This window comes from Fistularia commersonii, chromosome 32 (genome assembly GCF_037954325.1).
Source record: "Fistularia commersonii isolate RoL2024-O1a breed Wild chromosome 32, RoL_Fcom_v1.0, whole genome shotgun sequence".
Lineage (NCBI taxonomy): Eukaryota > Metazoa > Chordata > Actinopteri > Syngnathiformes > Fistulariidae > Fistularia > Fistularia commersonii.
In genome coordinates, this window is record NC_141315.1 from 1,744,500 (window position 1) to 1,757,258 (window position 12,759).

The window sequence follows — 12,759 nt, forward strand, 5'->3', positions numbered from 1 at the left end:
GACACAAAGGGGCCTGGTCTCTCACCCCACGGGACTGACAGTTGGGGCGCATGGTTAAGACGGGTATATATATGATCCCGGATGTTCAAGTTCCAGTTGTATTTTGTTGGTGTTTCAAATTAAAGAACCGAAATCCTCTATGCCTCCACCATTATTTCATCGTTGAAACACCACAACATCTCGATAATCCTGACTGACACAACTATAGATAAGCATGACTACAATGGACATGCTATGAGAGAGAATTGCCTCATCTACCAACAAGTCTGAATCTAGATAAGCTAATCCAAACTCGGTCTTCCAATTATTCAATTTTTCATTCATACTGTGGATGTGTGTGGTGTGCTGGTTGAGAGACCCTTTTTTGTTTTTTTTCATCATTAGACAAGATGTTTTTTTTGACAGCCACTGTTTTACAATTTTTATATTACCAGTGAATTCTGAATAATAGTAGGTCACCATGAAACATACTGTATAGCCAGTCACATAATTTGTCTGCATACATAATAACATACATAAATAATGTTTCTCTAAAATGCATACATTAAATGATATTATGAACCTTTTCTTGCATAATTTTGAATTAATGGTCCATTCTAAATACATGATTGATTAATGTTTGTTTTTAAAATGTAATTTAATTCATATGATAATAATGCATCTATCAGAGCACAGTAAGATTATATTTGATTTAAGACGGATGCAATATATGCAAATGTAAACTCTCTGTGTGTATCTTACTTAATGATATGTTAATGTTCTATCAATGAACAACAGTGCTTGGATGTGACTCAACTTGCAGTCAATTTCCCAACAGGGTTATTAAAAAATATTTTGATATTGGTATCCTTTGTATTCATAATGCTGTGTATTGCTCTGTGGCTGTGATATACTACTGTGGGTTAAATGGAAAATCTAGCTTTAGAGTGATTGCAAAAGACACGAAACTTAGGTGAAAAAATACAACAATACGATTTCTTACAATTTTAGGGCTGAAATAAATATCACATGACTTTATTTCCAGTAACAGTATATTAAAATAAGTGGGTAGGTGTAGATGTGAATGTAGGATGACAGCGTACATTTGCAAAGAAACAACATGCAGAATGATAATAAATCCCTCATAGGTAAATGCTTTCTCTGCATTTAATCCACCATGGATGAACCCTGAGCAGCAGGCTGCCGTCCACCAGCACCAGGGGAGCAGTTAGGGGTTCAGCGCCTCGCTCAACAGTACTTTGACACACCAGGATGAGCCTGGAATCAAACCAGGAATGTTTGGTTCTAAAGACAATTGCTCTGCCTTTTACGCCACACCACCTCAAGTGCCAGCTATTCCTCTGATGAATTGAAATTGTTACGTTTCTGGTAGTATTATAGCTAGCAACGTACAAATATTCATGTTGGTACAGAATTGCTCACTGATTTGACATCAATTCTGTACACATTTTAAAATGCAAGGGGAAAGTGCATCTGACAGAGCAGATAAGGTTAGTAACTACCCATGCAATTCAATTCTTGCCAATGTCAGCTACCCTAAATAAAGTCACTGTCTTCTGTTTGACTAATCTGGCTTATTATATTGAAGCGTAAAGGCATCAATTACAAAAAGTCAAAGCTATGTGCATTGAGGACACATAGCTGCCCTGAGGCAAACACCAACATGTTTTAAATATAAAACAAATAATTAGTCTTTGTTGTAGTTATTATGATTTCTATTAATCTATTATTGTGATTTCTATTAATCATGTCATACATTATCTGAGACACTTTACTGCCCACAGTATATAAATACAATATATATATATAGATATAGATATAGATATATACATAGACAGACAGACAGACAGACAGACAGATAGACATATAGATAGATAGATAGATAGATAGATAGATAGATAGATAGATAGATAGATAGATAGATAGATAGATAGATAGATAGATAGATAGATAGATAGATAGATAGATAGATAGATATCTGCAGCATTTTTATCCATACAAATTTGTCTTATGTCTATATGTTAGTTGAAATACATGTTCCAGGTATTGACATACCTCTGCATATGTTCAGGGTCTCAATTCAAGTTTTGAACCATTAATGTATTTCTAATAAATCATAGTTCAAGTCAATCACATAAGAATAAGAATAAGAATAAGAATAAGAATAAGAATAAGAATAAGAATAAGAATAAGAATAAGAATAAGAATAAGAATAAGAATAAGAATAAGAATAAGAATAAGAATAAGAATAACTTTATTAATCCCGAAGGAAATTGCTGTGCCAGAGTTACAGAAAATATAACAGCAATAAATGATAAAAGAAAGGCAGAATTAGAAATAAAATTAGAACTATAAAGTGTCTCAGTGAAACTATAAAGTGTCTTAGTAAGCAGTGATAAAACTATAAGTGTCTTAGTAACAAGTGAGGTAAGGAGTGCACAATAGTATGATAGAAGGGAAAATTGTAGTGTAGCTGTTATGAGATGAGATGAAATATTGCACAGTGTAGCTGTTATGAGATGAAATATTGCATAGTTTCTGAATATTGCACAGTGAAATGAAATATTGCACATTTTTTGTTTGTTTTTTTAGGTTAAAGATAGGTTTTTATGGTTGCCGGCGGCTGGGAGAATGGGAGAAACTTGTATGTAATTCTCAAGAGCATGACAATAAACAGAGCAGCAGTTGTTCATGACTTTTTATTGATGTACTTGTTATGTTACTGACTGTGACTGGACTGACTGTGAGTCTCACTTTGAGATTGACTCAGGTTGTTTGTTTTTTTTTGTTGGAATGCAAATTTTGTTTTTATATTTTTTATTCCCTCAACAGGAACCTTATTGGTAGACAACATGCAGATTAATGGTGTGGCACAGGGTCCTGATCGAACCATCTCTTTGTCTCTGAGGGATAACTATGAACACTGGGTGATTCTGGACCCCTCTAAGCAAGCTCTATACCTCAACAGCACTGGACGTCTTTTGGATAGAGATGTAAGCAATACCATGGCATGTTATTTTTTCTTATTGCATAATTGTTTTAATTATTTTTCCTTTTTTTGGTCTTGTTGAAAATATTGTGATTGTAATATTGTAATATTGTAATATTGTAATATTGATATTGTGTAGTTTTGCTTTGAACAGCTCCAGAGCATAGAAAAAAGGCGTCAAAATTAAACATTTTAATATTTTCCTCATATTTTTATTCAAGTCAATTGATTGTCAAATGAAAGACACTCGGCTTATGTAAAACAGTGTACTTTCAGCAGAGGAAAAGGCTCCATATTACTTTGGTTAAACCTTATTAACTATTATGAATACTCTGGTTTAATATTGCAAACTGATTTTCCTTGTTGTTTTCACTGTCTTTAATGTTTGTCTTTATATAATTTTGGTCCTTCACTATTTGAAAAGTCTTTCGTTTTTTGTTGTAAAATAAACCCTAGTCTTAGAGTGTAATATGCCACATTAAGTAAAATTGCATATCTGTTGCAATATTCATTTTGTCTTTTTAAATGTTGGTGCCTGAACGATTTGCACTTTTTAATCACTACCTCCTTTTTCATCTATCCTTTTATTTTCTAGCCGCCATCATATATTCACTCTATTGTAGTTCAGGTTCAGTGTACCAATGAACTAGTTGGCACTGTGATATTACATGAGGTACGCATCGTTGTTCGAGACCGCAATGACAACTCGCCACGCTTTCAACTGCCAAGATACTACATTGCAGTAAATGAGGTAAAACATTTGAGTAATACACACAACACCATTCAAAAACACAAACACTTAAACAAGAAATTACAAAGTATTGCATGTGTGGTAAAAAGATACTAATTAAACATTAGGCAGTAGCCAGCTACAGCAATCATCTTATGGTTGAAAAAAACTTTGAGGGTTCACCAGGTCATTGAACCTCAGGTCCAGGTGTTTTTCATCCTGGTCGTAGAACAGTGGACCAGCTCTATACCCTCGGCAGGGTCCTTGGGGGCATGGGAGTTTGCCTAACCAGTCTACATGTGTTTTGTGGACCTGGAAAGGCATTCAACCATGTCCCACAGGCAGTCCCGTGGGTGGTGCTGTGGGAGTATGGGGGACCAAACCCCGTCATATGGCCTGTTCGGTCCCTGTATGATCAGTGTCAGAGGTTGGTCTGTATTGCTGCTTGTAAGTCGTACCCGTTTCCGGTGAGAGTTGGAGTCCACCAGAGCTGCTTTTTGTTACTGATTCTGTTCATAAATGTTATGGACAGAATTTCTAGGTGCAGCCAGGCCATCAAGGGTATCCGGACGAGTCTCTGCTTTTTGCAGATGATGTGGCTCTGTTGGCTTCATCAGGCCAGGATCTCCAGATCTCATTGGAATGGTTCAGAGTTGAGTTTGATGCAGCCGGGATGAGGATCAGCACCCCAAATCCGAGACCATGGTGCTCAACCTGAAACGGGTGGAATGCCCACTCTGGATCGCGGAAGAGGTCCTGCCTAAAGTGGAGGAGTTCAAATATCTAGGGGTCTTGTTCATGAGTGAGGGAAGGAGGGAGGGGGAGATCGACAAGCAGATTGGCGCAATGTCTGGAGCGATGCAGACTCTGTACCAGTCTGTCGTGGTAAAGAGGGAGCTGAGCCGAAGGCAAAGCCCTCAATTTACCGCCCTCATCTATGGTCCCCAGCTGTGGGTAGTGACCGAAAGAATGAGATTGCGGTTAGAAGTGGCTGAAATCAGTTTCCTCCACAGGGTGCTCAGATTCTCCCTTAGAGATAGAGTGAGAAGTCATCCGGGAGGAGCTCAGAGTAGAGCCGCTGCTCCTCCGCATAGAGACGAGTAAGATGAGGTGGCTCAGGCATATGCTCAAATGCTTCTCGGACACCTCCCTGGGTTGGTATACTGGGAATGTTCATCTGGGACTATCTTTGTCACACACTGATATTAGATCACTGTTTGTCAGCAAGACAAGAAACAACAGCAATTGTAAGATGCGGTTTCTGTGTTACTTTGCATGTGGTGTTTGTTGATCAATGCATTGAAAAGTTTGATCTCTATTGCTTCTGCAGCTGACACCAGTAGGAACAACCATCTTCTCTGGTTTCTGGGGTAACAATGGGGCAACAGACATTGATGATGGTCCCAATGGACAGATAGAATATACTATCCAATACAACCCGATTGACCCGGTAGGTACCATTTCTGCACAGACTTTGCCCATCATTCATTTTCCCTTTTCTATTGGGTGTATCATAAAAAAGTTGACCGAGAGAGCCCAAGCATTTATTGTATTTAAGTGCTTTATGTGTAAGTCGGCTGACCATCACTGCCTAATGACGATTAAAAAGTTCCCTGTGTCAGTTTTCTTGAAATTTGAATGTATAATTAGTTGGATCTCTGAATTCCAGACAGCCAACCGGACATTTGATATCCCATTGACATTGTTTGGCTCAGTGGTTCTCAGAGAAAGACTCAACTATGAGGAAATAACACGATACCTGGTCATCATACAAGCTAATGTAAGTATGCAGTTACTTATGTTTAGTTGCTGTCATTTGCCATACAAAAAGATAGTCATTTTATATCATGATGAGATGTGATTTTCAGGTGGTATACAATACCTTTTCGTCTGTGGTCATAAATGCTGCAGCCCCTAAAGGGGCTCAAGGAAACTTTAATACTGTCCTTAACTTACATTAACTAACACGCGAGGGTAGTTGGAGCTATCGTCTTGGAACTAAACACTCCCGGTTCGATTCCTGAGCATAACCTTTGTTGGCTTGAAGTGTTGTTGAGCAAGCACCAACCCCTAATGTTCCCTGGGTACTACTGTATGATAGTGCCTGCTGCTCATAGTTCACCCATGATGGATTAAATATAGCGGTCAATTATTGCTGATTCTGTGCTGTATATATAATTAATGTGACTGATAAAGGGCTTTTTTCTTGCTGATTATACTGTATTTTAAAACTCTTTTGGTTAAAGTTGTTGGCATGTCAGGATGAGGCTGATGATTGCATCATTGAGGCTTCTGTTGAAATGACTGTACATCTTGACCTGTTCTACAGCTGTGTCTTTTGGTAAATACACATAAGTCTCAGAGCCATTTTCACCCAGTAAGCTTAATTAAAGGTCAATGGCACTTTGAAAAATTACTGTGTTTCTGACTGTTTGAAATGTTTTCATATTCTCTGTTAATTTGGACCATAAATAACCATAGTTAGATTTGTGTGGCATTACACTCTTTTGTCATTGAGCTCTGTCTGAGCACACATTTTCATCTGTCACATTATTATAGGACAAAAAAAAATAATTTTCAGTTTTACAATCATACCATAAGTACTGATTCTGGTGCTTATAGTGAAGTAAACTGTTTACTGTTTTTTAAACTAAGAATAACTAAAATTGGATTAATCTTCAGATCTAATACCAAGAAATATAATCCATGGATGTGGTTTGATTCAGCTCAGTTCTGTGTTGACAACTATGGATAAAAGTGTCAGAAGTTGGTGGTCTGCAAGCAGTGTGGTCTTGGTGACAGTGTCTCTGTTCCTGTTGTCCCTCTTGAAGCGGGCATAAGTGTTATTAAGCTTGTTCGGGAAGTAGGTGTCCATGGCTGTGGAGGTGGAGTTGTTGGGTTTGAAGTCTGAGATGGCCTGGATGCCTTGCCACATATGTCTGGGGTCGGAGTTTGAAAAGGGGCCTTCTCTCTTTGGTTGTAGCATTGCTTGGGCTTTTTTGTAGCATTGCTTAGGGAGGTAAGCACCACCCACGATTGTGTAAACATGTTCCACAGTTCTGTTTTTTTTTCTGGTGTTGCAGGAAACATGCTGGTACAATTTTGGGAACGCAGTCTTTAGGTTTGAATTAGTAAAATCACCTACAACAATAAATGCAGTTTCCTGGTGGGCGGTCTGTTGTTTGCTATTAGCTGAATGAAGTTTGTTCATTGCATTGCTTGGCCTTAGCATCCGGGGGAATTAAAAGAGCAGTTATGATGATGAATGTGAACATCCGTGGCAGATTAAATAGTTGACACTTAACCATGAGAAACCCTAGGTAAGCTAAACTGTGTCTCCCAGGAGTAAGTCCATTCAATCCTCCACCTCTGGTCTTACCGCAGCCATCAGCTGATCAATCTGCCCCATGTGTTTGGAGTGACCATCACTGTTTCATTGGCACGCCACCAAGTCGCCATGTTTCAATGAGAATCATAACATTGCATTCATTGGTTACTCGGTTTAAACATAAAAAACAAAGGAGCAACCAAAGTATCTTCACCCTGTGACCTTGAGTGGAGGATAAACAGTATACTGTTCACTTCCGGCGCTGTCTCGGGCGGCTGCCTGCCAGAGTTTCTCTTCACCTTAGTGTCTCTTTTTCCTAAATTCTCTACTTCTATTTTTCTATTACTTCTTCTTGCTTTAGTAACTATTAAGTTAATTGAATTTACCAAAACAAGAGATGTTGCTCCATTCGCTATTTCTTGTTTTCGCGGTGCTTGGAGCACTTTTTTCGAGCCACATCCCGGTCCTGGCGGAGCAGTGCAACGGCTCCATTGTTTACACCTGGGATCAGCTGATGGAGCTGAGATGCAGCAGCAGGATCGGGGAAAGGCACGGAATCCCTAAGGAGCTACAGAGAAAATACCGGGGCTGCCGAGCGGGGAGGAGACGGGAGCTGAGGAAGAGGAGATATAGACCGTATCTCCCCTCCATTGTGATGGGAAACGTGAGATCGCTGGGCAACAAGTTGGAGGAGTTAACAGCACTCACACGGAGCGACGGTATGTTTCGTGAGGCCTCGGTGATGTGCTTCACAGAGACTTGGCTAAACAGCAACATACCGGACTCTGTGGTGAGTTTACCCGGCTTTCAGTTGGTGCGAGGGGACCGGAGTTGTGCTGGCAGCGGCAAGAAGAAAGGAGGAGGTGTCGCTGTGTTTGTAAACAACAAGTGGTGCAACCCCGGACACATCACGGTGAAGGAGCGTGTGTGCAGCCCGGACATCGAACTGTTGGCAGTGAGTCTCCGACCGTACTATCTGCCCAGAGGGTTTTCCCACGCCATCATATTAACGGTTTACATCCCACCATCTGCCGTTGCACTGGCTAATGACGTCATCAGCTCAATGGTCACAAGACTCCAGACTCAGCACCCCAGTGCCTTCATTGCCATCTCTGGGGATTTCAACCACGCCACATTGTCGTCTTCTCTGCCCACTTTCAAACAGTTTGTGGACTGCAAGACAAGAGACAATAAAACCCTGGACCTGCTGTATGCAAATGCCAAGGACGCATACAACTGCACAGCTCTCCCTGCCCTGGGCAGGGCAGACCACAACCGGGTCCATTTAAAGCCTCGCTATGGGCCTGAAGTCCAGCGGCAACCTGTGATCACCAGAACTGTCCGAAGTTGGTCTCAGGAGGCAGAACTGACTCTTCAGGGATGCTTTGAGATGACTGACTGGGATGTGCTCTGCGAAGATCAGGGAGGGGACATTGAAAAACTCTCTGCCTGCATTACGGACTATGTCAACTTCTGCACGGACAACATCATCCCCACCAAGACAGTGCGTTGTTTCACAAATAACAAACCCTGGGTGACTAAAGGACATTAAGGCCACGCTGAACAGGAAGAAGGCGGCATTCAGGAGCGGAGACAAAGAGGAGCTGAAGAAGGTGCAGACTGAGCTGAGGGAGAAGATCATAGAGGGCAAGGACAGTTACAGGAGAAAGCTGGAGAGCAAACCCCAGCAGAACAACATGAGAGAGGTCTGGAGTGGGTTGAAAACCATCACTGGCCATGGAAAACAAGCAAGCCAGATGATGGTTGGAGACCTGCATGAGGCCAATGAATTAAACCTGTTTTTCAACAGCTTTGATGAAGAAGCCTCTGCCCACCCTCCCCCCAGCTCCGCTCAGGACTTTCCTCCCCCTGTGCCCTCACCCCTCACCTCTAAGACTTTTACCCCTCCCCCACGCACCTCTTCTGCTTCCCTGGACAATGTCTTGTTAACACCTCAGCCCTCCTGCCCCCCCCATGGGACTCTCTCCATCCCCTCTTGTCACCTTCACCACTGAGGAGGTGAGGAGAGAGTTCAGTCGCCTTCATCCCAGGAAAGCCGCTGGCCCTGACGGCCTTAGCCCCAGAGTGCTGAAAGGATGTGGCTCTCAGCTGTGTGGGATCTTCACATACCTCTTTAACCTGAGCCTAATCCAGATGGTTGTCCCTGACCAGTGGAAAACCTCATGGCTGGTCCCAGTGCCCAAGAAGAGGAATCCCAGCACACACAGCGACTACAGACCAGTGGCCCTGACATCACACGTCATGAAGTCGCTTGAGAGGCTCGTCCTGAGGCAACTTTGTAATGTTGTAGGACCTTCGCTGGACCCACTGCAGTTCGCTTACCAGCCCCGAATTGGAGTGGAAGACGGCATCATCTTCCTGCTGCACAGAGTATACGCCCACCTTGAGGAGGCAGGAAGCATTGTGAGAGTCATGTTCTTTGACTTCTCCAGTGCTTTCAACACCATTTTACCTGCCCTGCTGAACAGGAAGCTCCTGGACATGCAGGTGGATGCTCCACTCGCGACCTGGATCAACAACTACCTCACAGGTTGGCCGCAGTACGTGAGGCTGGGAAACATCACGTCGAACACCATTGTGAGCAGCACGGGGGCGCCACAGGGGAGGGTTTTGTCTCCCTTCCTGTTCACGCTCTACACCTCAGACTTCAGGTTCTCCTCGCAGTCCTGCCACCTGCAGAAATTCTCTGATGACTCTGCCATCGTGGGCTGCTTCAATGGAGGCCAGGAGGAGTACAGGAGCGTGGTGGACAGGTTTGTGGAGTGGTGTAGACTGAACCACCTGCAGCTCAATGTGTCTAAGACAAAGGTGGTGGATTTCAGGAAACAAAGGACCCACCTGAATCCGGTCACCATCAGGGGTACTGATGTGGACATTGTGGACACCTATAAATACCTGGGTGTCCACTTGGACAATAAACTGGACTGGACCTTTAACACCAATGCCATCTTTAAGAAGGGTCAGAGCCGCCTGTTCTTCCTCAGGAGGCTCAGATCTTTCAACGTCTGCAGGACCATGCTGCAGATGTTTTACCACTCGGTGGTGTCCAGCGTCATCTTCTACGCTGTTGTGTGCTGGGGCAGCAGGCTCAAGACAGCTGACACCAACAGACTCAACAAGCTCATCAGGAGAGCTGGGACTGTCCTGGGAGTAGAGCTGGAGTCTGTTGTGCAGGTTTCAGAGAGGAGGATGATGAGGAGGCTCCACAGCATCATGGACAACATCCATCACCCCCTGCATGCCACATTGATGTCCTGTCGGAGCTCTTTCAGTCGTAGACTGATACCACCAAAGAGCTCCACTGAACGCCACAGGAGGTCTTTCCTACCTGAGGCTATCAGACTTTTTAATTCCTCTCCCCTCAGCCGCAGGGAATCTTCAATCTTTGTAGTTACTGCTAACAGTTAAGATAATTCATATTTAATTGTATTTCTTATTCTTTCCCCTTTCTACTATTATCTATTACTGTTATGTTTTTTATGTGAAACTCTGGCACAACAATTTCCTTCGGGATTAACAAAGTTGTTCTCATAATCTCTCATCTCATAAATAATAAAGGAACAAATGTACTAAAAACAGAACAAAACCTGAGATGAAACAGTTCCATATTCTATATGTGTAGATAGATAGATAGATAGATAGATAGATAGATAGATAGATAGATAGATAGATAGATAGATAGATAGATAGATAGATAGATAGATAGATAGATAGACGTATTATTTAAAAGGTGAATTAAACCTGTCTGTCTTTGTAAAGGATCGAGCCCCTTATCCAACTGAGCGTCGCACAGCCACCACTACTCTAACTGTGGATGTACTGGACGGTGATGACTTGGGTCCCATGTTTCTACCATGCAGTCTTGTGGGAAACACCCGTGACTGCAGACCCATCACATATAAGGCTAATGTCCTGGAGCTTACACACCCAGTGAGTACAACTTTGTTTGTGTAACTGTTATGAATACTGTATATCGACTAGATTTTCAATCTTAATTAATAAATGTTGTATTGTTATTTTGGTAATCTCCATTAGCCAAATGCATGCCTTATCTTGAATTTTTTTGAGGGATTCTTTTAACATGCTCTACCATTTGCAATTGAAGTCAAATATGTCAGACTTCCAACTTTTTAGTAATGATATTACACATTATACATTTTGCACCCTTCTAAGCCATGAAGACAAAAGATTGTCCATCCATATCAACAAATATCTGACATCAGATTTGTGTTGTTTATACAATCCCTGGGATTTCAGTGTCCTGAACATTTTAGGATAGGACATTTTGAAACTAAAGAAGAAATTCTGTTCTTTCTTTTTAGTCTCTAGTAACAAGACTATATGTTTTATTCTTTTTTATTCACTGTATTTTTTTCTGTATTTTTCTTTGTCTTTGAACCTCAAAGGTTCAGGTGAAACTATGAAATCTTTGTTTAACCTGACATTTGAAGCTTACAACTTCTGTATTTAGTTAAAGAGCAGATACATTTTTTTTTCCCTTTGAAGGCTCCAGCAGCTAAGCGGCACACGGCTTTGGTGGTTGCCAAGGGAAAAACCTTTTCTCCTAGAGTCTTGTGGCAGAAACTATGATGTGATGGAAGATTCAAATAAGCCAAACAAGGACAGTTGTATTTTTTAATGATAAGAAGTGGTCGTATTGCCAACAAATTCATAATGTCATGTCAAACATCAGCTTGTGGATTTGGTCAAATAGAATGATGACCTGACAGAAATTATGATGATAATGATGGTGATTATGATGGTGATGATGATAATCACGGTAAACTGAGTAATGAATCATTTAAAAAAAAAAAAACAAGATAGCAAGTGACCATATGAGTTCAGTGAATGATTTGGTCAAAATAATCTGAATCCAGGAGGCCAAGTGCCGAAGTGGGGTATGTCCATGGTCCAATCTATGGCTGCAGAAGCTAGCTTTTGGAACATGAAATGTTATCTGTCTGGTGGGGTGAGAACCTGAGTCGGTGAGCGAGGCTGAGAGGTTTCTGGAGGGGCTGCTAGGGTGCAAGCCTGTCTGGCACTCGCCCATCTTACAGAGTAACTTTGATGCTCATGTGGGCAGCAACAATGGGATCTGGTAAAGCATGTTTGGGGGGAAAGGTCCCCCCCAGCGTAAACCTAAGTGGCATCTTTTACTGGACTTCTGTGCTCGTCTGGACTGCCCATAACAAACAGTATTTTCAGATGTAAAGGTTCACGTATGTGCACCTTTTACCAACACACCTTAGGCCACAGTTCAATGATCTTCTTTGTTGCGTTGTCTGACTTGAGGCCGCACATTGTGGACATTTGTGTGAGGAGAGAGCCATAGTTGTCAACTGATCACTACCTGGTGGTGAGTCAGCTCTGATGGTGGGGGAGGATGCCAGTCTGACCTGGCAAACCCAAACATACTGTGTATTTGTTGGGAATGTCTGGCAGTCGCCAGCCAGAAAGTTTCAACTCCAACCTCCAGCGGAACTACAACCACATCCTGAGGGATGCAGGGAACATTGAGTGTGAATGGGCCCTGTTTCAAATATAAACATATAAAAAATGTTTATATTTACACGTTCAACAATCAATCATGTTATGTTCCTATATGTTCCTATATGTTCCCGTAACAGAATATAGCTTTGCAACAATCATGGGTGATGCATTGTGGACCCGGCCATCTGCAATTTCTTTTGA

The 12,759-nt window shown here is 41.8% G+C and overlaps 1 protein-coding gene across 4 annotated transcripts in view; it reads left to right on the plus strand.

The window, feature by feature from the left end:
* pcdh15b (protocadherin-related 15b) overlaps window positions 1–12,759 on the plus strand; it is a 180,861-nt gene that overhangs the window by 42,139 nt on the left and 125,963 nt on the right. For all 4 annotated transcript variants that reach the window (XM_086140114.1, XM_086140113.1, XM_086140116.1 and 1 more), the window contains 5 exons: window positions 2,833–2,993; window positions 3,585–3,740; window positions 5,050–5,169; window positions 5,389–5,499; window positions 10,828–10,998. In XM_086140114.1, the coding sequence (XP_085996240.1) occupies window positions 2,833–2,993; window positions 3,585–3,740; window positions 5,050–5,169; window positions 5,389–5,499; window positions 10,828–10,998 (719 nt within the window). The remainder of the gene's footprint in view (window positions 1–2,832; window positions 2,994–3,584; window positions 3,741–5,049; window positions 5,170–5,388; window positions 5,500–10,827; window positions 10,999–12,759) is intronic.